At 45.1% G+C, this 26352-nt stretch overlaps 1 protein-coding gene across 1 annotated transcript; it reads left to right on the top strand.

Moving 5' to 3' along the window:
* Positions 1 to 24051: 24051 nt before the first annotated feature.
* Positions 24052 to 25597, top strand: LOC311137229 (transcription factor Maf-like). The gene has a single exon (XM_084171612.1). The coding sequence runs from the start codon at positions 24148 to 24150 to the stop codon at positions 25126 to 25128; it is 981 nt and encodes a 326-aa protein (XP_084027738.1). The 5' UTR covers positions 24052 to 24147; the 3' UTR covers positions 25129 to 25597.
* Positions 25598 to 26352: the final 755 nt, after the last annotated feature.

The following is a 26352-nucleotide window of genomic DNA, read 5'->3' as shown; positions in this document are numbered from 1 at the left end:
CAAACGAATGGGGAACACCATGTTTTGCATGTTTGCTCTCATCCTCCCTCTCACTTCTGTATGAAGATGAGCCTTTACCCCCATGTGAATAATACACTTCTCTGCCAGGTCAAATACAGTGGTGTGCTGAACTGAAGGTTGGCTAACCTTACCTTTCCATTGTGTAGTTGGTAAATCAAGACTGCACTGTTGGATGGAGTCGACTGGTGCTTCCATTCTATTCTGGCAGAGAAGATAACTAGTAATTACACTCACTTAAAATGTGCATTATTTTTACTCTGTGTTGAATAAACTAGCCAGGCAGAAAATTGTCCAGGTTTATCCATGCACTCTTAACACAACCAAAGAGAAGGGTCTCATTTTTGAGAGCTTTTAACCTTCACTCAGACTAAAAAAAAAAAAATCTAAATTTACAAGAGACTGACTGTCAGTCTGACACACATATACAGTATACGCACAAACACACACAGACACAGCCTCTGTGTGCTCCTGCTACTATGTACTAATTTGTCATGTTTAAACTGCGACTTTTGACCCAGGAAGTAAAATACACTTGTTTGGTCTCGGTGGTTTTAGCCTGAGCAGGGTCAGTATCAGCCTCATCCTTATTGCCCTGCCTCTGTACCACAGTAAAGGTTAGAGGATTACACTGGGAAATCCTTCAGTCCTTTTAGTTTGAATGTATTATGTATTACTGCACTTCTCCCTCATCTGTCCTAGTGTTGCCAATCTTCAGTCTGGGAATGAAGTCAAATGCATTCAATTAATATTTCCTATGAATTGCAATGAATCTAACATTCTCATATTAAATTCTAGTGAGAATTTATCTTTGAACTTCGACTGGGCCAGATGTATATTCACAATACATAAAGAGGACATGATTCTTCAGAGCCCAAATACATTTGAATGAATCTCTCTGGCCTATTCAGAATGGTACTTCTCTTAATACCTCTCTGGGTTCTAGTGTGTGAGGCAGGTCTCCCCTCATTGTGTGCGTAGCAGGAAGACTGATAGGAGTCTTTAGAAGAGACCTGGAACTGCCTCAGATTAGGAGCTCATTAGCATTTAAGGTGCTGTCATAAAGTCCTGCCCACATAGAGAGAAGAACAGGGACAAATTAAGTAGGATTAATAAAAAAGCTACTGCTAGCGCTACGCTACGCACTGACCGATAGTGGGGATTGACTGGCTAGGTCACCTTGGGAGAAATGGGTGGGAAGGAGTAGGAGAGAGGGATTGAGAGACAGAGGAGATGGGTGGGAAGAGGAGAAGAGAGAAGGGGAGACAGGTAGGGAGAAAGGAGGTAGGGAGAGAGGAGTAGGAGAGGGGAGAGAGGGGTTGGAGAGAGGGAGAGAGAGGGGTTGGAGAGAGGGGGGAGAGGGGTTGGAGAGAGGGGGGGAGAGGGGTTGGAGAGAGGGGGAGAGAGGGGTTGGAGAGAGGGAGAGAGGGGTTGGAGAAAGAAATTGGTGGGAATAGATGGATGGGGAGAGAGAGGAGAGGGGATGGAAAAGAGATGGAAGAGGTGGGGAAAGAGAAGGATAGAGAGTGATAAGAAGTAGGGTTGGGCGGTATCCAGATTTTCATACCTTCATACCATCCCTGTACCAGAAAGGAGTAAACAGTAATACCGACAGTGCACACAAGGGGCGTTCTTTCTTTCCAAACCCTGAGCTGGAGATAATTTATTTGGCACATCTTAGATAGTTAATTTATAGTTATAAGCAGTGGCGTAACACGCATTCCCTTAAACCCCCCCCCCCCCAAAAAAAAATAACTGTATTGAAAATTATACTGTATTCCGCCCAAGCCTAGTAAGGAGTGTTATAAAATAAAGCCCTTGTCTCACACTGACCAGTGAAGAGGCAATACGTTCTTTGTATGGAGACTGATAGGCTACTGAGTCTGGCTGCTTAAATGTAACCAAGAGTATATCTGTGTGACAGTGCGAGACTGCAAGGGGAGACTATGGGTCAGGAAAATACCTCGGTTTACAAATGTCTGATCAGGTATCAAACCCAGTTTTATATTGTGTTATAAAAAAGTTATTTTCAATTTTAGTCATTTAGCAGACTCTTATCCAGAGCGACTCACAGTTAGTGCATTCATCTTAAAATAGCTAGGTGGGACAACCACATATCACAGGCATAGAAAGTACATTCTACCTCAATATTTTACCTCAAGTGCAAATGCTGGTTCAGTTTTATTTATTTGGTGGGGGGTGGGAGGGCCAAGAGACCTGAGGTGGATGAACAGAGTGCTTGGGTTGGGGTGTAGGGTTTGAGCATAGCCTGAATCTAGGGAGGGGCAGTTCCTCTTGCTGTTCCGTAGGTAAGCACCATGGTCTTGTAGTGGATGCGAGCGTCGACTGGAAGCCAGTGGAGTGTGCGGAGGAGCGGGGTGACATGAGAGAACTTGGGAAGGTTGAAAACCAGGCGGGCTGCAGCATTCTGGATAAGTTGCAGGGGTTTGATGGAACAAGCGGGGAGCCCAGCCAACAGCGAGTTGCAGTAGTCCAGACGGGAGAGGACAAGTGCCTGGATTAGGACCTGCGCCGCTTCCTGTGTGAGGTAGGGTCGTACCTCGCTCTATGGATGTTGTAGAGCATGAACCTGCAGGAGCGGGTCACTGCTTTGAAGTTTGCAGAGAACCAGTAGTGGCGCCGGAGGGAATGGCTGCCGTTTTATGGACTCTTAACCAAGAGTTGTTTGTTTTTTCGTATTGTTTGTAACTTATTTTGTACATAATGTTGCTGCTACTGTCTCTTATGACCGAAAAGAGCTTCTGGACATCAGAACAGGGATACTCACCTTGAACTGGACTAATAATTTTTCTTTAATGAGTCGGACGAGAGGGATTTGCTCCAGACACCCGAGACAGGGCCCTCATCCCAGTCATTCGCAGGAGAAAGAGAAGTAGATCGGGGTGCCTGCTAAGGAGCTGGCGACGAGTGGCTAATCTACCTTTGCCATCTGTACTATTGGCCAACGTACAATCGCTGGATAATAAAATGGACAAACTAAAAGCACGTATATCCTACCAACGGGACATTAAAAACTGTAATATCTTATGTACGATGACATGAATAACATACAGCTGGCAGGTTATACACTGTATCGGCAGGATAGAACAGCAGCCTCGGGTAAGACAAGGGGTGGCGGTCTATGTATATTTGTAAACAACAGCTGGTGCACGATATCTAAGCACGTCTTGAGGTTTTGCTCACCTGAGGTAGAGTATCTCATGATAAGCTGTAGACCACACTATCTACCAAGAGAGTTTTCATCTATATTCTTCGTAGCTGTCTATTTACGACCACAAACCGATGCTGGTACTAAGACCACATTCAATGAGCTGTATTCGGCCATAAGCAAACAGGAAAACGCTCATCCAGAGGTGGTGCTCCTAGTGGCCGGGGACTTTAATGCAGGGAAACTTAAATCCGTTTTACCTCATTTCTACCAGCATGTTAAATGTGCAACCAGAGGGGAAAAAACTCTAGACCACATTTACTCCACACACAGAGACGCGTACACTGCTCTCCCTCGCCCTCCATTTTGTAAATCTGACCATAATTCTATCCTCCTGATTCCTGCTTACAAGCAAAAACTAAAGCAGGAAGCACCACTCGGTCAATAAAAAATTGGTCAGATGAAGCAGATGCTAAGCTACAGGACTGTTTTGCTAGCACAGACTGGAATATGTTCCGGGATTCTTCCGATGGCATTGAGGAGTACACCACATCAGTCACTGTATTCATCAATAAGTGCATCGATGACGTCATCCCCACAGTGACTGTACGTACATACCCCAACCAGAAGCCATGGATTACAGGCAACATCCGCACTGAGCTAAAGGGTAGAGCTGCCGCTTTCAAGGAGCGGGACTCTAACCCAGAAGCGTATAAGAAATCCCGCTATGCCCTCCGACGAACCATCAAACAGGCAAAGTGTCAACACATGACTAAGATCGAATCGTACTACACCGGCTCCGACGCTCGTCGGATGTGGCAGGGCTTGCAAACTATTACAGACTACAAAGGGAAGCACAGCCGCGAGCTGCCCAGTGACACAAACCTACCAGACAAGCTAAATTACTTCTATGCTCGCTTTGAGGCAAGTAAAACTGAAACATGCATGAGAGCATCAGCTGTTCCGGACGACTGTATGATCACGCTCTCTGTAGCCGATGTGAGTAAGACCTTTAAACAGGTCAACATTCACAAGGCCGCAGGGCCAGACGGATTACCAGCACGTGTACTCCGAGCATGCGCTGACCAACTGGCAAGTGTCTTCACTGACATTTTCAACCTCTCCCTGTCTGAGTCTGTAATACCAAGATGTTTCAAACAGACCACCATAGTCCCTGTGCCCAAGAACACTAAGGTAACCTGCCTAAATGACTACCGACCCGTAGCACTCACGTCTGTAGCCAGGACGTGCTTTGAAAGGCTGGTCATGGCTCACATCAACACCATTATCCCAGAAACCCTAGACCCACTCCAATTTGCATACTGCCCCAACAGAGTTACAGATGATGCAATCTCTATTGCTCTCCACACTGCCCTTTCACACCTGGACAAAAGGAACACCTATGTGAGAATGCTATTCATTGACTACAGCTCAGCGTTCAACACCATAGTGCCCTCAAAGCTTATCACCAAGCTAAGGACCCTGGGACTAAACACCTCCCTCTGCAACTGGATCCTGGACTTCCTGACGGGCCGCCCCCGAGTGGTAAGGGTAGGTAACAACACATCCGCCACGCTGATCGTCAACACGGGGGCCCCTCAAGGGTGCGTGCTCAGTCCCCTCCTGTACTGCCTGTTCACTCATGACTGCATGGCCAGGCACGACTCCAACACCATCATTAAGTTTGTCGATGACACAACAGTGGTAGGCCTGATCACCGACAACAACGAGACAGCCTATAGGGAGGAGGTCAGAGACCTGGCCGTGTGGTGCCAAGACAACAACCTCTCCCTCAACGTGATCAAGACAAAGGAAATGATTGTGGACTACAGGAAAAAGAAGAGGACCGAGCACACCCCCATTCTCATCAACAGGGCTGTAGTGGAGCTTGTTGAGAGCTTCAAGTTCCTTGGTGTCCACATCACCAACAAACTAACATGGTTCAAGACAAAACCTATTCCCCCTCAGGAGACTGAAAATATTTGGCATGGGTCCTCAGATCCTCAAAAGGTTCTACAGCTGCACCATCGAGAACATCCTGACTGGTTGCATCACTGCATGGTATGGCAACTGCTCGGCCTCCGACCGCAAGGCACTACAGAGGGTAGCGCGTACAGCCCTTTACATTACTGGGGCCAAGCTTCCTGCTATCCAGGACCTCTATACCAGGCGGTGTCAGAGGAAGGCCCTATATATTGTCAAAGACTCCAGCCACCCTAGTCGTAGACTGTTCTCTCTGCTACCGCATAGCAAGCGGTACCGGAGCGCCAAGTCTAGGTCCAAGAGGTTTTTAAACAGCTTCTACCCCCAAGCCATAAGACTCCTGAACATCTAATCAAATGGCTACCCAGACTATTTGCATTGCCCCCCCCCCCCCCCCCCCCCCCCTCCTTTGCGCTGCTGCTACTCTCTGTTTATTATCTATGCATAGTCACTTTAATAACTCTACCTACATGTACATATTGCCTCAATTGCCTCGACTGGCCGGTGCCCCCGCACATTGACTCTGTGCCGGTACCCCCTGTATATAGCCTCGCTATTGTTATTTTACTATTGTTATTTTACTGCTGCTCTTTAATTATTCTTATTATTCCTATTCTTTTTTGGGGGGGGGTATTCTTTCTTGAAACTGCATTATTGGTTAATGGCTTGTAAGTAAGCATTTCACTGTAAGGTCTACACCTGTTGTATTCGGCGCATGTGACAAATACAATTTGATTTGATTTGATTAGTGAGAGTTCGTGGTGCAGACACAGATCCTCTCCACGTCACCTGGTAGGAGCGGCCTGTCAGGTAGGATGCAATCCAGGAGTGTGCAGAGCCTGAGACGCCCAGCCCTGAGAGGGTGGAGGGGAGGATCTAATGGTTCACTGTGTCGAATGCAGCGGATAGATCTAGGAGGATGAGAACAAAGGGGAGAGAGTCAGCTTTGGCAGTGTGGAGAGCCTCTGTGACACAGAGAAGAGCAGTCTCGGTTAAGTGACCAGTCTTGAAGCCTGACTGGTTAGGGTCAAGAAGATCGTTCTGAGAGAGATAACGAGAATGTTGAGACAGCACGCTCAAGTGTTTTGGAAAGAAAAGGGATGCAGGTCTGTAGTTTCTGACGTCAGATGAGTCGAGTGTTGGTTATTGAGGAGGGGAGCAACTCGGGCCATTTTGAAGTCAGAGCGGACGCAGCCAGTGGTCAGAGATGAGTTGATGAGGGAAGTGAGGAATGGGAGAAGGTCTCCAGAGATGGTCTGGAGAAGGGAGGAGGGGATGGGGTCGAGCAGGCAGGTTGTCGGGCGGCCAGACCTCACTAGTCACAGGACGACATCTGGAGAGAGAGGGGAGAAAGAGGTCAAGGCGTAGGGTAGTTCTGTGTGAGTGAGACCAGTGGACTCAATAGGCTGAGTGAATGAGTAGAAGATATTGTCAACCTTTTTTTCAAAGTGGTTGACAAAGTCGTCCGCAGAGAGGGAGGAGGGACGGGGAGGGGGTGGAGGATTAAGTAGGGAAGAGAAGGGGGAAAATAGTTTCCTAGGTTTAGAGGTAGAAGCTTGAAATTTAGAGTGGTAGAAAGTGGCTTTAGCAGTGGATACAGAGAAAGAGACGGTAGAGAAGAGGGAGTGAAAGGATGATAGGTCCTCCGGAAGTTTAGTTTTCCTCCATTTTCGCTCAGATGCCCTCAGCTTTGTTCTGTAAGCTCGCAATGAGTCACTCAGCCACGGAGCAGGAGGGGCAGAGAGGAAAGGGGACAGTGCGAGTCATTGGATGCGGAAAGGGAGGAGAGTAGGGTTGAAGAGGCAGAATCAGGAGACAAGAGGGAGAAGGATTTAGCAGAAGGGAGAGATGATAGGATAGAAGAAGAGAGAGTAGTGGGAGAGAGAGAGTGAAGATTGCGATGGCGCATGACCATCTGGGTAGGGACCGAGTGGCTAGGGCTGGAGGAAAGGGAGACAGAAAAGGAAACAAGGTAGTGATCAGAGACCTGGAGGGGGGTTGCAGTGAGATTAGTAGGCGAGCAGCCTCTAGTAAAGATGAGGTCAAGCGTATTGCCTGCCTTGTGAGTTGGACGGGATTGGGAAAGGGTGAGGTCAAAAGAGGCAAGGAGGGGAAAGAGAGAGTTGGAAAGAAATTAATCGAAGGAGGTTGAAGTCGCCAAGTACGAAGAGCGGTAAGCCATCGTCAGGAAATTAGCTTATCAAGGTGTCAAGCTCATTGAGAAACTCTCCAAGGGCACCTGGTGGGCGATAGATGACAATAATGTTAAGCTTGAGTGGACAAGTAAGTGACAACATGGAATTCAAATGAAGAGATGGACAGGTGAGAGAGGGAGAAAATAGAAAATCTCTACCTTAGGAGAAATGAGTAGACCTGTGCCACCACCGCGACAACCAGATGCTCTCGGACTATGAGAGAAAACATATTCAGAAAGAGCAGCTGGAGTAGCAGTGTTCTCTGGGGTGATCCATGTCTCCATCAGGGCCAAAAAGTCAATAGACTGAAGGGCAACATAGGCTGAGATGAACTCGGCGTTCTTGACTGCAGATCGGCAGTTCCAAACGCTGCCAGAGACCCGCAATTCCACATGGGTTGTGCGCACAGGCTACACTAAATTAGAAGGGTTGCAGCCAAGGGTGGGGAGCATCTGTAAAGCCTACAGGGAGAGGTGCGAACAGGTATAGGAAACACACACATAGTTGTCAAAGCTACAAAAGAGCAAAATGAGATAATCTGTAAATAACGAGGTAAGATACTCAAATGAGCGAGTGGTGTGGAGCCTTCCTCTCATTCCTTCCTCGAACAACTCCGCAGAACGGTCTTTGTTTCAGCGACAAGACCGCCACTTACAGCTGCCGCTGAAAAACCAGGGGAGACTGAAGAACTAACACTAATTGCTAATTGCCTAGTAGAGGTGGAGAGCACACATCCCTGTAATAATTTCTGATTGCCTAGGAGAGGTGAAACCACTCCCCCTCTAATACAGCCACTGATTACCAAAGCAAGTCACAAATTGCCCTGCCCTTTGATCCTGGTTGATGTGTCAACAACTATCTGCGAATTATGAGCAGTCAGAAGTTCACACACCAAGTAGGCCACTGGGAAGACAGGCAGAACTTAAAATAGATGGCCCTAGCTAGCAAAAATACAATACTAGACCACAACAGATAAAGACATAAAGTGCTTTTCAGAAAAATTTGGAATAACATACTTTGTCATTTGAAAGAGAATGATAGAGAAGTTTGAATATGATTTATTTTAATGTAAACACTGTCTTTGATAAACACCTAATTAATAACAGAACCCCTTTACTTCAAAGACATACTGTAATGTATTGTCTGCTGTCTGGTTATACATAAATGGCCTGTTTGCTCTTTGAACAAACAAAGCATTTAGACTAATGCGCTCTCTAAACTTCTTCTATATAAAGGAATGTTTTTTTTAAATTCGGTGCAGTAGATCATTGTGGCTGATGCCAAATCAAAGCTATACATGAAAAAATAAAATAGAGGAATTACCCACATCCAAACGTTGCAGAGGAGCAGGAAAAATAAATACAGCAATGAAGAGACAATTTTGCAAATTTACCATTTGCTATTCTTAAACATGATCATCATTCTAATTGAATGGAGCTGAAATATTGGTGACTGAGATTGATGCCACATAGGCTACTGATTAGAATCATTGACAGTGTTCTCCTCAGTCTGTGCTTGAAAGTTCACTGTTGACTTCAACAAGTCAATGAGGCCAGGTTGACAGTCTGCCTTTAAACAACTTAAGTCAACTCCCATGCTCTTCAGTAGCAGGGACAAGGTGACTTACAGATCATCTATAAGAATAAGGAGCCAGGCAGGTGCCATAGTCTTTTATTAGATCTCCAATACCCCTCACACACAGACCCTCAGTCCCAACTCCAACTCCAGACTTTTTCTCCAACACTATCCCCCAGCCTCAGCCTCAGTCCCAACTCAAGCCCCAGCCCTATCCCCAAGCCTCAGCCGAGCCCCAGTCCCGGCATATAAATGACTAAAGCTCTGCTATAGGTTCCACGTGGAGAAGGGCCATATCACAGCCGCACCACAAATCACCTCGGACAGTCGCTTTGACACCCGGTAGAATTCTCCCGTCCCTTTAACCGAGGGGCAGGGGAGCAGATAATAGAGAACTGTCAAAGCCTCTTTACACTCCTTCTCTGAGACAGACAGAGAGAAAGAGACAGAGAGAGGGATCTATCCGTCAGAGGAGCGTAAAGAGTTTTCTAACAGTAGTACATTGACCTTGAGTGGCTACCATTGATTTCCAGTAAAGCCTCCCAAACAGCGCTCCGTACCCTGCCTCGCACTGCAGGTCTTTGATTGGGAACACATTTCCCAAATTCCGATATCGTGCCTGCCTGGGATGATGGATAGTCCTCCTGTATCCCATCAATCCTCACCTGCCTCTGAGGAGGTGACACCTGGGTCTGATTTATCATCATCTACGACACCCTGCCAACCGGCCAACCAGAGGAGGGCATCCTAAACGAAGGCCCCTCCCCCGCCCGGAGGGTTCCACTGTGACGAGAGGGGGTGAGGAGAACGGGGGAAGAGAGGGTTACACTGTGAGGCATGGTGAACTAGACCTACAGATCATTGGACAACATGGGAGTGAACTCTCTCTACTCTAATGGGTCTAGTTCATGTATTTGACTCAGGTCTGCAGGTCTACTGAAACTCTTCATCAACTCCTTGGACTGAACACCACACTGTATTTCCACACACATGTATTTCTTCTTATGTATGTGTGCGTTACGCTTAACTTTTTTATGAGATGAATTAATCTGATATTCACCTCTCCCCCAAAACAGAGCATGGAAGCAGAAGAGAGAATCACAGAACCATGAATGAACTAATCTAATTAATGTCCCAATGTTCCTTCTGCTGCTTTTATGGCTCGTTAGAAACCTTCTGCTATTTTTACGGCCATTACAAGCCAAGTGTGAGCTATCTATCTTTCACTCTATTCTATTCTCTCTCTCCATCAACGGTTGGCCAAACTCTAATCAAAAGCCTTTTAGCCGCTATTCAATGAATTTCCCGATAGTAATTTCAGAAGTGCATTCTGAATTTCTAAATCAAGTGTCAACTCCCGCCATCCCGGACAATCAGCTGTGCAATCAAACACACCTCTGAACGTGCTATCTGGAAATCCACTATCTGCAATTGACTGAATTCCAGCCTTTAGAGGACTTAGAACTCATTGGACAAAGAGAACAACCAGTGCTGGAGTGGCTGGAACAAGTCACTAACGAGGGATTCAAACTTAGACCAGAGCCCAGTCCAGAACAGCCACAATACGTCTTGGCAAAGCCTCAGGTCTGGCTTGGTCCTTGCCAGGAGTTCCCCCGATCACGATCCCTCTCTCTTTCTCTCTCTCATTCTATCCCTTAACTATTTCCCCCCCCCTACCCTATCCCATCCATCCGTCTCCCACTCGCTCTCTTCTCTCTCTTCAGAAGCTCCAGTAGTTTTAGTGAGATTCACCAGGCTCTGTGCTTTAGCCCGGTAATCCTGCCAACCTTATTTCATTGGCCAAGCAGACTAAATAGCTTAACCACGCAGACCCAGCACCAAAACAGAAAAATGCAGAACACAAATTCCTCAGGATACGTGGCCACTTAGCCAATACCCCCCAACTCTCTCTTTCTCCTTTCCCTCTCCTCTCTCTCTCTCCCTCTCCTCTCTCTCCCTTTCCTCTCTCTCCCTCTCCTCTCTCTCTCTCTCTCTCTCTCCCTCTCCTCTCGCTCTTCCTCCTCTCTCTCCATCTTCTTGCCAAAAGAGCCCATGCAGAATGGATTAGAGATGGCATCAAGAGGATAAGACGTATTACCAATCGATTTAAGGGGAACGTGCCATTGTTCTCCTCACAGTGAAACTTTGGATCTGGGCTGAGCACTGATGTCTATTGCTGCTGATTTGGTGATGAAGTTGGAAGGATGGAGTGTTTATCTCAGTCTGCAGCCAGAAGTACTGCTGCTGTTAAATCAGTAGAGTAGATGGAAGGCGGTATTGTGCTATTGTCTTATAGCCGAGATGTCTGGCGTATAAAAGCAAGCAGATTAGAGCTTTGTGTCGCTCTTAGGAGAGTAAGGAAGTTAAACAGGCCGATTGAGAGAATTCTGATCAGAGCTAGTTGTGATGATTTAGATTTTCCCCTAAACTGTTGCCGTACCAGCCATACCCTCTCTGAAACCAGGCTAAGACTCTATTCAAGTGATCTACTGTAAGTACTGTTGGAGCACTAGAAACACCAGCAAGCCAGCTTTGGCACATCAGTAGCAGAGATTTGAGAACTAATAGACGTCAATGATTTCACACCTCTCAAACCTCTCATATGAATGAGTTCCACTCTAATCAAACTGCTCAGAGTTCACATTGTTCCTGCTTACTGGTTCAGTAAGTGATAAATAAGAAGAGTTTCCTCACTAGTTGGTAACCGACCTAAAGCCCTGACTGAAGTGGGTCTTGACTTGGGAAGGTTTTGAGTGGTGTGTATTCTGTGCCCCCTGACTCCATGGTATACCCTATTGACCCTATAGTGTCAGGTTATCAGGGGGAGGGGGGACGGTCATTGGGGGAATGATTGGGGAAGTGGCCATGCAGCGTTAGGTCAGATTGTCATTGTGAAGAGGGGCAGGGATGGAGGTGTGTGGGGGCAGAAGGGGGAGTAAGGTACAGATGAGGGGTGGAGGTAGGAAAGGAGGGAGGTGGGACAAGAGGGACAGAGGCTGCTGCCATATTTCTTCATGAGGGAGAGAGACAGTGACATAGCAGCGCCGTTATGAATGGCCTGTCACAGGAAATGAGGACGGATAGTTCCTGTGTTCTGCGGCAGGAAATTCCTTCAAGCATCAACGGGGTGGACGCTCGCTAAGAGGAGGAATCCTAACCCAGCTAGTGCACATGCTAACTACTAACACTAGGTGACCGCTCCTCTTTCTTCTCTGTGCTCACTGCTATAGGACATTCTACAGTATGTGTCCAACTGTTAGCCCGCTGAGCTAAAGTCTAGGCATTCATTCAGGGAGCTGTGTCCCTGCATCAGCTTTTTGGCTCTCCTGCTCCCTTCCCCTCTTTCTTTTCCTTTCCCTCCCATAATTATTAACTGAATAATCTGAACGACACATCCCATTCCATGCATCTCTCTCTCTCTCTCTCTCTCTCTCTCTCTCTCTCTCTCTCTCTCTCTCTCTCTCTCGTTATTTCTGTCTCTCTGAATCCCTCCTTCCCTCCCACTCTCTAGTATCATTAGTGACTGTTCCATGTTGAGAGTTGAGGGGAGTTTAATGTGAACTACGTCTCCCAGGGGCCCACTCTTTTTACTTCCTGCTGGAGGATGAAGCTGCCTATTGATTAGTTATCAGGACCTAATTGGGCTGCGATCTCCCTTGCCACCACACAGCCCTAGAGACAGTATATGACACACACACAATCTACCCAGATATATGACACTCCCGACAGCCAGAGAGAAAGAGAGAGGGACAAGGGGGACAGTTTGAGTGATCGGAGCTGGCCTGCCACATATCTGGCAACATTCTGCTCAACCAAATGTCTTCCTTAATACATCGATGACAACTTCAGCCTCTTTCTTTCTCTCTCCCCCTTTCTCTCTTGTCCTCGTCATATACCAGGGGAAGATTATTCAATCTCTCAAATGATATGGCCAGAATGAGGCCCAGTCAGATTTGATGCACAGCGGAAACTATGATCAACTATTTCTGGTAATTTTCTCCCTCCAAATAAACTCTTGCCATTCTAATCACACTTTTTAAATGAGAACGACGCTGCAGCTTACAGAGAGAAAACTTCTCAGAGCTTAGTAAGCTCACCGTTAGCGCTAGGATAATTCCCTGGGAGGGATTTCAATACAAAGTGAGGCACTGAAAGCAGATAAGCAACAGGAAGGGTGTGTGTGTTGCTGTGTAAGAGCATCCAAATTTACAGTGAGTGAGCAAAGAGCCATGACTAACCCTGGCTAAGACTGTTCGCCTGTTTTAGGGAGAGCTTATAGGGACTTTCCACTCCCCTCCATTCCTCTCTCTCTCTCTGACTCTCTCACTCTGTGTGTCCTAAATGGAGCTTCTCCTCTCTTACTCTCTGTATCTCTCATCCTCCCTCCATCTCTTTCTCTGAATTTGACTCTCACTCTGTGTGTCCTAAATGGAGCTTCTCTTACTTGGCTCTATCAACCCCTCTCCTCTCCCCTGCAACTCTTCCCCAGAAATTAAGACCATTTACACGTACATTTTCTGAGCAAACACATATACACATGCACACACACCCCCTGAACACACATACACTTTGCATGGCTCCCCAGACAAAAACAACATGCCCAACTCTCAATTTAGCAGCCAGATTAACGCCTTTTACAATCCCTCCCTCTGCTTTCTCGCTCCCTCAAAACCACATCTGACAAGCATCTCATTTCTACGCTCAATATTGCCATCATCAGAAGTCCACTCGTTACATCTGCTTTGTTCATCATTCAGCCTTCACTCATCCCCCTGTCCACCACAGATTAACCCTCCTCTCTCCTACTCTCCTCATTCCTTCATTATCCAGGAGGACAGTGGCTATCCCAGTAGAAGGGTACTTTATTTTTTTATTTTTTTTCTAGTACACACACACATTTCATCCTAATTACCTACAGCCTACTATGTCTTGTCCTCTACACTTCAACTATGTGATGAAGGCCTTTTGGGCCACAACGTCATGGTTTTTAACTACAACTTAATAAAATCAAAATGTCTGCTATTGAGCGAGAGTAGTGGCTATCTGTGTTGATGGATGGTTGTGTGAGGCCCCCTGTGGGTTCTATTGTCTCTATCGCCCTCTGGTAGTTGAGGGTTGAGTTGAGAGTGAAACAGAGAAATCTGAGTTTAGTGTGTATGGTCTCACGCACACACACCTCTACTCACAGAGCTATTGGGATGATGCTCCAATAAGAAGAACTGATGAGGGAATTATCAGGGAGAGCAACACAGATTTAATCAAACTGTGTGTTGAGGTGTTTGTATTAGGCCTTCTCCTCTGTCTCTCCTCTCTTTCTCTGAAGGGGAAGCAGTATGGTTAGTGGTGCAGAGGGTTGGGCTGGTCATTTGTATGCTGTTACTTGAGAGAAGAAAGGAAAATATTCCCATACTGATGCATACCTCTGAACCAAATAGGATAGCAGTTAAACAGGAGCAGACAGGGTGGCATGTAGCCTACTTTACTGTCCTGTGCTGTCTCACAAAGACTCATTGTACGTGTTTGACCCAGTGAAAATAGCCACAATGTTCATGTAGTTTACAGAGGGAGAAATAGAGAGAAAGAAAAAGAAAGAGAGGGAATGGGTACTTTGCCATCATTTGGCCTGCCCTGCACCCACCCCCCCACCCGATGACAGAGGTAGGGGTCCCTGACTAATGAGGAACTTCATATGTATACCGACCACATAAATAATATCCTACAGTATACACACCACATAAATAACAGCATGCATGCACACACACATGCTGAGCATACATATACGTTTGAGTCATTTAGCAGCCACATACAGTGCCTTGCAAAAGTATTCATCCCACTTGGCGTTTTTCCTATTTTGTTGCATTACAACCTGTAATTTAAATGGATTTTTATTTGGATTTCATGTAATGGACATACCCAAAATAGTCCAAATTGGTGAAGTGAAATGAAAAAAAATAACTTGTTTCAAAAAATGCAAAAAAATTAATAACGGAAAATTGGTGCGTGCACATGTATTCACCCCATTTGCTATGAAGCCCCTAAATAAGATCTGGTGCAACCAATTACCTTCAGAAGTCACATATTTAGTTAAATAAAGTCCACCTGTGTGAAATCTAAGTGTTACATGATCTGTCACATGATCTCAGTATATATACACCTGTTCTGAAAGTCCCCAGAGTCTGCAACACCACTAAGCAAGGGGCACCACCAAGCAAGTGGCACCATGAAGACCAAGGAGCTCTCCAAACAGGTCAGGGACAAAGTTGTGGAGAAGTACAGATCAGGGTTGGGTTATAAAAAAATATCAGAAACTTTGAACATCCTATGGAGCACCATTAAATCCATTATAAAAAAATGGAAAGAATATGGACAATAAGGAGAATCTGTGGTATGACTTAAAGATTGCTGTACACCAGCGGAACCCATCCAACTTGAAGGAGCTGGAGCAGTTTTGCCTTGAAGAATGGGCAAAAATCCCAGTGGCTAAATGTGCCAAGCTTATAGAGACAAGCCCCAAGAGACTTGCAGCTGTAATTGCTGCAAAAGGCGGCTCTACAAAGTATTGACTTTGGGGGGGTGAATAGTTATGCACGCTCAAGTTTTCTGTTTTATTGTCTTAGTACTTGTTTGTTTCACACCAAAAAATATTTTGCATCTTCAAAGTGGTAGGCATGTTGTGTAAATCAAATGATACAAACCTCCCAAAAATCCATTTGAATTACAGGTTGCAGCTCCCAGCCCAGGCCTCCCTCGACCTGCAACATGAATCACAGTAGATGAGAGGCCACAGTTCTGATGTTACACTACTAAAATAAGGCTTAGTCGCAACAAATGTCACAGAGCTAGAAATATGTACATATTTACAGGGAAACATAGCTTATGAGGATACACATTACAAACATGTACAAAGCCCTTACATAAAAGTGACTGTGTGTGGACTAACATTACCTTTCAGATGTTCTCCTGCATTGGGAACAGTGTTAGCAGCTACCTACACCTCTCTACATGGGGTGACACACATGCATCCACGCTAGCAAGCGTGCAAGCACACACACATACACACACACACACACACACATACACATGGGGTGACACACGGTGTGGTTCACTAATGAGCCTAATGATGTAGCAGTGTGTGTCTAATGAGAAAGGATGAGCTCAGGGCCCAGGGTTCACAGCTAGGTGTGTTTGTGTGTGTGTTGTGTGTGTGTGTGTGTGTGTGTGTGTGTGTGTGTGTGTGTGTGTGTGTGTGTGTGTGTGTGTGTGTGTGTGTGTGTGTGTGTGTGTGTGTGTGTGTGTGTCTTTTCTTTTTTAAATAAGGCATGGCTCTCGGCCACAATTAAAAGCTGATTATTTTATTCTACTTTTCGAGATAAAAGTGATGTCTGGTGAACTGGAATGTATCATACCTTTGAGCTAATTTGCTATCTCTCTGATAGTCCGGCAGTCAGTGTTAACTTCAACTGACAGTCATATTTACACTGGAACCCCATGAAACATACACTATATATACAAAAGTATGTGGAGACCTCTTCAAATTAGTGGATTCGGCTATTTCAGCCACACCAGTTGCTGACAGGTGTATAAAATCGAGCACACAGCCATGTAATCTCCATAGACAAACATTGGCAGTAGAATGGCCTTCCTGAAGAGCTCAGTGACATTCAACGTGGCACCATCATAGGATGCCACCTTTCCAACAAGTCAGTTCTGCCCTGCTAGAGCTGCCCCGGTCAACTGTAAGTGCTGTTATTGTGAAGTGAAAACGTCTACCACACAAGCTCACTGAACGGGGCCACCGAGTGCTGAAGCGCGTAAAAACCGCCCTGTCCTCGGTTGCAACACTCACTACCGAGTTCCAAACTGCCTCTGGAACCAACATCAGCACAATAACTGTTCATCGGGAGCTTTATGAAATGGGTTTTCATGGCCGAGCAGCCGCGCACAAGCCTAAGATCACCTTGCGCAACGCCAAGCGTCGGCTGGAGTGGTGTAAAGCTCGCCGCCATTGGACTCTGGAACAGTGGAAACGTGTTCTCTGGAGTGATGAATCATACTTCACCATCTGGCAGGCTGACAGACAAATCTGGGTTTAGCGGATGCCAGGAGAACGCTACCTGCCCGAATGCATAGTGCCAACTGTAAAGATTGGTGGAGGAGGAATAATGGTCTGGGGCTGTTTTTCATGGTTAGGCCTCCTTAGTTTCAGTGAAGGGAAATCTTAACGCTACAGCATACAATGACATTCTAGACGATTCTGTGCTTCCAACTTTGTGGCAACAGTTTGGGAAGGCCCTTTCCTGTTTCAGAATGACAATGTCCCCGTGCACAAAGCGAGGTCCATACAGAAATGGTTTGTCGAGATCGGTGTGGAAGAACTTGACCTGGCCTGCACAGAGCCCTGACCTCAACCCCATCGAACACCTTTGGGATGAATTGGAACGCTGACTGCGAGCCAGGTCTAATCATCCAACATCAGTGCCCGACCTCACTAATGCTCTTGTGGCTGAATGGGAAGCAAGTCCCTGCAGCAATGTCCCCGCAGTGTAAAGCCTTTCCAGAAGAGTGGAGACTGTTCTATTAGCAAAGCGGGGACCAACTCCATATTAATGCCCATGATTTTGGAATGAGATGTTTGACAAGCAGGTGTCCACATACTTTTGGTCATGTAGTGTACGTTTCTCATCTCATAGTACATTAGGATACTGTAGGTCATATTTCATATAGAAGTGTGTAAATACACTGGTCCAGAGCAGATAAACTGAAGGAGAAAGGTGAGGCGGAGGTCTGATGAATGAAGGATTGAATTAGAGTGCATTAGAGACAGATGGAGGAGTATTGAGAGAGAGAGAGAGAGAGAGAGAGAGAGAGAGAGAGAGAGAGAGAGAGAGAGAGAGAGAGAGAGAGAGAGAGAGAGAGAGAGAGAGAGAGAGAGAGAGAGAGAGAGAGAGAGAGAGTGGAAGCTTATTATCTTAATATGCATTATTTTATTCCCTTCATAAAACACTGGCAGAGAAAAGTGTGTTACCCGTTCTTCTAATAGCTATTCACAGCTCCCTCATTCCATTACAGAAGATACAACACTTAGTTAAAACCCCCCAAAACACTTCATTCTCTCTGCTGCTAATTAAATGAGTGTCTGAGATCTGATGAGGCCCATTGGAACAGCAGCAGTCTGGTCCTTCCCCATTATGAGAGAGACTAGGATTTAATATACATGGTATTAAATTGTGATTCTTAGTTAATATGAAGCCAACCTCCCATTGGGGCTATAATGAGAGATTATGAAGCACAAGCTCAGTAATGGTGGATTCCTTACATGTAGTTAATGTGGGTTTATTGAAGTTATCTGAGTTTATTTGCCATTATAAAGTGTACTGTAAAGTGAACACACTGTATTGTCAGATGAATCATTAGTGATTCCCCCACACAGACACACACCTCTCTCACGCCCCTTCCAGAGCAATGGAACAACACAACTACGTATGTATATTAGAAAACATGAACATTACAGGGAAACAAAAGGTAAGCATACTTTAAAATGAAGCAGTGCTCATACGATCAGGAGAGCCCGGTAATGGATGTAATAATTCGTAAAGTCACAGTAACAGTAAATCACAGGCCAGCCCTGAAGGGAACACAGGGTATATTTTACCCAGGATACATCTGTGCTCTCCTGGGGTGAACTCAGAAAGGTCACATTGTCTCTCATTAACACTATGGGTATTTGGGATAAACCCACCCATAGTTTCTGATAAACGTGCCCATAGTTTTTGAGAGGACACAGATTGGACCGGTAATTTTTTTGACAGTCCGGGGGCCCTTCTATTGTAGCAGGTCCAGACTGAATCGGTGAAGTGAAACAACAGTGAAACGAAGGGATACACTGTGTGGATTCCAGGCTAGAGAAAATATAATGACCTAGAAGATCTGTAGGACTATCTATGGCTTCCAGAAAAATGCTAAAACAAGGGAATCTTATATTCTTGCTTTGTATGGTCCATCCGTTATCAGCAACAATATGAATAATATACTGTACAGTATTGAAAACAAATAATTACATTACCGCTAATTGCGTTATTATAATAAAATACCATGTGCATTACTATTACAGCTATTACTGCGTAGTAAATAAACAACTTGGATAAAGAAATATCATTTTGATTATATGAGCGAGTTAGTCTAAATGACATTGTTTAAAAATGTGTTTGACTGTTTCATAAGACACTTCATTTACAGAGATTTATCGCAATTACACTTTACAGTTCTTCTACTAACTAATAATGACTAGCTATGTATTTACACAGCAGCAGCACAGTGGCATCAGAGGGGACAGCTCTCATCTCTGATATTTATTCAACCCATCAGAGCCTCCTCCTCAGAGAGAGCCTCCTCTGTTTGGTGTTTTAATGAATAAAACAGTGTGTTTATCCTCTGTGTTTAGCACTAAGTCCCCATGAAGATTCACAGGGACCAGGATAATATTTACTTGTGTTGAGGCACAGGGGACTTGGTGCTGTGCTGCTGGAGGCTTTGTACTTCTAGATGTTGCTTCCTCGTGAGAATCGCTCCACAGAGAGACAAGTTATTTACTCTCCACTCCTCCGAGGATAGCCTCCATATCAGAGCAAAGAGACAGAGAAGTATTTTATGGCCTGAAGGCTGACATGGTGTGTTATGAAGAGTTTATAGTGAAAGTGACATATATGACATAAAAGTCCTGGTCCTATGACCATGCACCCTCTTTAGTGTGTGTTTAGTGTCTTATTTTTAAAATCAGAAATGTATGACATTATCACTTTATCTGCTCTCACATCCAGAGACTTGAGGATGTGTATAATTTAGGCAGAACCTGTAGAGGAGAGCAAGTTAGGTCCAAAAAACAGATTTCACCAAGTCTAAGATTTTACTGAGTTACAGTTCATATAAGGAAATCAGTCACTTGAAATAAATACATTAGGCCCTAATCTATGGATTTCACATGACTGGGAATACAGATATGCATCTGTTGGTCACATATACCTTTTTTTTTTAAGTAGGGGCGTGGATCAGAAAACCAGTCAGTATCTGGTGTGACCATAATTTGCCTCATGCAGCGCAACACATTTCCTTCACGTAGAGTTGATCAGGCTGTTGATTGTAGCCTGTGGAATATTGTCCCACTCCTCTTCAATGGCTGTGCGAAGTTGCTGGATATTGGCGGGAACTGGAAAACGCTTAAATTTTCAGCTTCCAGGAATTGTGTACAGATCCTTGCGACATGGGGCTGTGCGTTATCATGCTGAAACATGAGGTTATGGCGGCGGATGAATGGCACGACAATTGGCCTCAGGATCTCGTCACGGTATCACCATGCATTCAAATTGCCATCGATAAAATGCAATTGTGTTCGTTGTCCATAGCTTATGCCTGCCCATACCATAACCCCACTGCCACCATGGGGTACACTGTTCACAACGTTGACATTAGCAAACCCCTCGCCGACATGAAGCCTTACACATGAAGCCTTCCATCTGCCAGTACAGCTGAAACTGGGATTCATCCGTGAAAAGCACACTTTGCCAGCGTGCCAGTGGCCATCGAATGTGAACATTTGCCCACTGAAGTCGGTTACGACGCCGAACTGTAGTCAGGTCAAGACCCTGGTGAGGACGACGAGCACGCAGATTAACTTCCCTGAGACGGTTTCTGACAGTTTGTGCAGAAATTATTCGGTTGTGCAAACCCACAGTTTCATCAGCTGTCCGACTGGCTGGTCTCAGACGATCCTGCAGGTGAAGAAGCCGGATGTGGAGGTCCTGGGCTGGCTTGGTTACACGTGGTCTGCGGTTGTGAGGTGGTTTGGAAGTACTGCCAAATTCTCTAAAACGACGTTGGATTCGGCTTATGGTCGAGAAATTCACATAAAATTCTCTGGCAACAGCACTGGTGTACATTCTTGCAGTCAGCATGCCAATTGCACGCTCCCTCAAAACTTGAGGCATCTGTGGCATTGTGTTGTGTGACAAAACTGCACATTTTAGAGTGGCCTTTTATTGTCCCCAGCACAAGGTGCACCTGTGTAATTATCATGCTGTTTAATCAGCTTCTTGATATGCCACACCTGTCAGGTGGATGGATTATCTTGGCAAAGGAGAAATGCTCACTAACAGGGATGTAATCAAGTTGTGCACAATATTTTAGCTAAATAAGCTGTTTGTGGGTATGGGAAATTTCTGGGATTTTATATTTCAGCTCATGAAACATGTGACCAACACTTTACATGTTGCGTTTATATTTTTGTTCATTGTAGTAGGCAATTTTTTGCTCCTGCTGAGGTAGGCTCTGTTTAACATTAGCTTCTTACTTCATTCTTAGCTGGCTAAGTAATACTAGCCAGAGCCGTTCAATGTTACTGCAATAGAAGTCTCTGCCGGCAGCTAGCCACCTGACTGACTGACATAGGCCTATCTATAAGCAACTATTTACCAGTTGTGCACTCATTCTCAGAGAGACGGTTTTTATATGTTTGGGGGATGTCAGTAGACACAGCAGGAGTCACGGGACAGTTTTAAAATGGCCTTTTTCCGGGATCTTGCAAACACACTGTCAGCAGCTTCTCAAATTGCCTCCTTGAGCTGACTCCGAGCTGGGGTAGTTTGTTTTACGTCTCAGGCCTTTGCCGTTTGAGAGAGTGGTGAATGTGCTGCTAAAAAGGCGAACAAACCACTATTCATGATTCCACTCATTCGCAAAGAGGCAAGCGCGATTAGAACTGGCAGATCAAGAATATAAGCGTTCTGAGCTTTGATCAACACTGGGAGCAATATTTACATGTTGAACCGTAATTGATTTTCTTTATTGTGTACAACATATTATTTTGTTTTTTTCATTAGTCCTCATATGGGGCGGCAGGTAGTTTAGTGGTTAAGAGCGTTGTGCCAATAACCGAAAGGTCGCTGGTTCTAATCCCCGAGCCGACTAGGTGAAAAATCTGTCGATGTGCCCTTGAGCAAGGCACTTAACCCTAGTTGCTCTGGATAAGATAGTCTGCTAAATGTAAATATGTAGTTATGGCCCTGGAAGTAATATTTAATTCAGTACAGAAATTTGTAGGCGGCTTAACCTACCCTGTCCCATGGCTCAATTTACTCCATACCTGGGGTAAGTTTTGCCAAGAGACCACTTTTGTTGGACAAGCTATGTTTTTTAAAACTGTAATGTTTACATTAACTTTATCCAGAGATACACAACATCCTGAAATATATATAGATATCTTTGTTAGAAAGAATACTAGATTTCCCTTGACGGAGTGATGCTGAATGTAAAAAATGACTAAACTTACCCCACTCTCCCCTAATATGTGTTATCGTAACACAAAGTAATGATAAACAGAAACAGAGAAGCATTACATCCTCAGAGGGGATCATATCAGGGCGGTACGTAGTTTAGTGGTTAAGAGCGTTGTGCCAGTAACCGAAAGGACGCTGGTTCTGAGCCGACTAGGTGAAAAATCTGTCGATGTGCCCTTGAGCAAGGCACTTAACCCTAATTGCTCCTGTAAATCGCTCTGGATAAGAGTGTCTGCTAAATGACTAAAAAAATATATATAAAAAAATATATATATATCACCCACCTGCAGTTACTAATGTTCGTTACCTAGGCCTACTGTCTTATTCCGAAGGGTGGCGCTGTTGGGTTTGCTAACAGCCACTCACATGGCCGGACCCATGCTTTCACAACCCTATCGACAAAAACACAAGTGTACTTTAAACGACTTCCCTGACCAAGAACTGCTACCAGAGAATATGAAAAGAGTCAAAGAAAATACGTAGGCTATCAATTGAACATGTCCATCAGGCCAAATAGCTCTGAATTAGGTTTCATACACGCATAGGCTGACAGAAGTGACTCCAATTTGACTGGTAAATGTTCCAAGATAAAGTGTTTACGTTCATCGATCTCCATCATTCCACAATGAAAGACGTAGTAGTTCTAAGTAATTACACACAACATAATAGGCCTAGGGCCTACTAACTACCACCTAACACTAACCTTCGAGATATTATAAGCAATTGGATATCTTACATTCGTTTTACAACCCCAATGTTTAAAAGATATAGAATATGCCTCTTAATTACGCTGACAAAAGTAGCCTACAGCTTGATTGATTAACGTAAATAGTGTCAATACTTCTGTAACTCTATTCATAAGGTAGCTAATAGACGACTAACTCTATGTTTTATGTCACTTATAGCCTATGTAGGTATTTATAGACAACTTCTTTCCAAAGCGACTTACAGTCATGTGTGCATACATTTTTACGCATGGGTGGTCCCGGGGATCGAACCCACTACCCTGGCGTTACAAACGCCATGCTCTACCAATTGAGTTACAAAGGACCACGTTATAACCAATAGGCTATGTATTGTAGTGTTTCTTTATTTTGTATTTACTGTCTTTATGTTGTCTTTATGTCCCACGGGGGGCCAGTATGAAAAATGTATGCACTCACTAACTGTAAGTCGCTCTGGATAAGAGCGTCTGCTAAATGACTAAAATGTAAAAATGTAGTCCGGGGAGGGTTAACTGTCTACTGATAGGCTCGGTCAATTCCCAAAATATTGGATTCTCTAATATTATGCTAATTATCCCTCAGAGTGAGATGGCCCATTGGCTGTGAGTCCAAGACCATTTAATATTTGAGCCCTGACGTCAGGACGCCTATAAAACTCAGCAATGCATTTTAACTCGTCTGCGGGGGTTGATCCCTTTTTAAAAAAAATCTCTCTCGGTCAAGCCTGGCGTGGAGTTTTTTTTTTGTATTCTCTTCAAGGCAGGAATTTGCCAGTGACACCGCACACGTGAAGCTCCTTCAATTTCGCGCACTAATCCTAAAAGAAGGCATGAAGTGTTAAATGTTAGAAACACACAGAACCGCGTGCAGACAAGAAGAGAGAGGGCGAAAAAGGAGAGAACGACGCACGAGCTGCTCTAGTGCGTCTGTGCAAACACTTAGTTACAGAGAGAGAGAAAAAAGATCACATTTCAAAAACCAAAAACGTGTGCAGCACAATTAGGCTAGAAAACCCCTTGTTTTTCCCACATTTTTTAGAAGATAAAATAAAGAAAGAAATCAAACTGGCTCAGTGCTTGTCACCGCAGCCCGCTTTGACAGGTGCTGCTCAACCCCTTTGGAGGACTGCTGTCAGCAGCAGCAGCAGCAAAAGGATGGCATCAGAACTGGCAATGAGCAACTCCGACCTGCCCACCAGTCCCCTGGCCATGGAATATGTTAATGACTTCGATCTGATGAAGTTTGAAGTGAAAAAGGAGCCGTTGGAGCCGGATCGCAGCATCAGCCAGTGCAGCCGCCTGATCGCCGGGGGATCCTTGTCTTCCACCCCGATGAGCACGCCTTGCAGCTCGGTTCCCCCTTCCCCAAGCTTTTCGGCGCCCAGCCCGGGCTCCGGGAGCGAGCAGAAGGCTCACCTGGAGGATTTTTACTGGATGAGCGGCTACCAACAGCAGCTGAATCCCGAAGCGCTGGGCTTCAGCCCCGAAGACGCGGTAGAGGCGCTGATCAGCAGCAGCCACCAGCTCCAGTCCTTCGATGGCTATGCTAGAGGGCAGCAGTTTGCCGGGGCGGCCGGGACAGGAGGCGGCATGGCCGGGGAGGAGATGGGCTCAGCAGCGGCTGTGGTATCGGCTGTTATCGCTGCAGCGGCAGCACAGAACGGAGGTCCCCACCACCACCACCACCATCACCACCACGCCGGGGGACACCACCCCTCCACCGGGGTCCCGTCCAACGCTAGCTCGGCGGGCAGCCACCAGCACATGGGACACCTGGACCTGGACGACCGGTTTTCGGACGACCAGCTGGTGACCATGTCAGTACGGGAGCTGAACCGACACCTTCGCGGGGTCAGCAAGGAGGAGGTGATCCGGCTGAAACAGAAGAGGAGGACCCTAAAGAACAGAGGCTATGCCCAGTCGTGCCGCTACAAGCGGGTCCAGCAGAGACATGTTCTGGAGGGCGAGAAGACGCAGCTGGTCCAGCAGGTGGACCACCTCAAGGCGGAGATGTCGCGGCTGGCCAGGGAGAGGGACGCATACAAGGACAAGTACGAGAAGCTCATCACCAACGGCTTCAGAGAAAACGGATCCAGCAGCGACAACACCCCCTCATCCCCAGAGTTCTTCATGTGAGTTTCACGGTTTAGAAAATAGTCACTTTTTTTAAAGAGGAAAATAAACTGTTCTTAATTTTGTCAGGCTCGTAAAGTTTCTGTGCGTAAAGGTGGGGATTGGCAAAGACACAAATTCATATTTTGTTTATTTTCTTTACACATTTTATGGCGATATTTAATGAGAATGGGGTTAGGTAAATGTTCCGTGTTAAATGAGGTTTGTAATGTAAATATATAAGTGTTATAAACTAGCCTACTAGGCTTACTCGGGTTTAATCACTCGGATTACAGTGTTTTAAATAGCCTGTATACATCTTATTCGTTGTGTTTTGTCGTCGTTATTTTGTATTTTAAAAAGGAATAAGAAAACATTTGTGTGCGTTTTGTTTCGTGGGACAAAAGTGTAAAATGATCATTCATAATCTGTACGTCCAAAACTTGCTCAATCGGCCTGTCTTTAATTTAGGCCTAAAGTACATTTCGTCAAATTTAACAGAAAGGTAACTATGCTATATATATATATATATATATATATATATATATATATATTGAATGGCTTCTTTGTAGGCTATAATTTACCCCATTTTCATATCATCCATGTTTTTCATGTTTTGAGCATTCAAACAGTAGGCCTATGGCATAATATTATAGAGATGACGTTGTATAGCCTTATTACATTTTCTTGGATGACAACGGCATGTTATGTATTTGTTTGGACTCATCGCTTTTTGGGGGATTTGGGACCAAAAAGTGAAGGGACTTCATCCTCCATCAGTCTCCTCAACCCTCCTCCCCTCCTCACCTCTCGCCGTCCTTTCTGACATTGAGCCTCATTCTCAACACACAAACCCGCTGACGCATTACCTTTCACTTGTCAGGCTCGGATTATGCCTGGAGAAAGACAGACAGGACATTTGGAATTCTATCTTCTCTTGAACAGAGTGCGGTGTGTTACACCGTCGTGCCTATAGCGGTGTGTGTGTAGCCCACTACTCATCGATTGGCATTTTCTAGCCTACTTCTGGATTCCTGTGGATGCCTTTATAATTCAAAAAGATATATTTTAATTCAGTGAATATTCAGTCAATATGGGTTTTGTCACGCAACAGGTTGCTTTTTATTTTTTAATATTGTAAGATTATTTAGATTAAATAAGGCCTACTTTTATATCAATTTTGTCCAAATGCACTAAATTATTTTCTTTCTTATTTTCTTGTCTTCGATACAAGTGTGGAAGAAGGAA

Source organism: Coregonus lavaretus (genome assembly GCF_964263955.1).
Source record: "Coregonus lavaretus genome assembly, chromosome: 11".
NCBI lineage: Eukaryota > Metazoa > Chordata > Actinopteri > Salmoniformes > Salmonidae > Coregonus > Coregonus lavaretus.
This window is presented reverse-complemented; position numbering and strand designations above follow the sequence as displayed.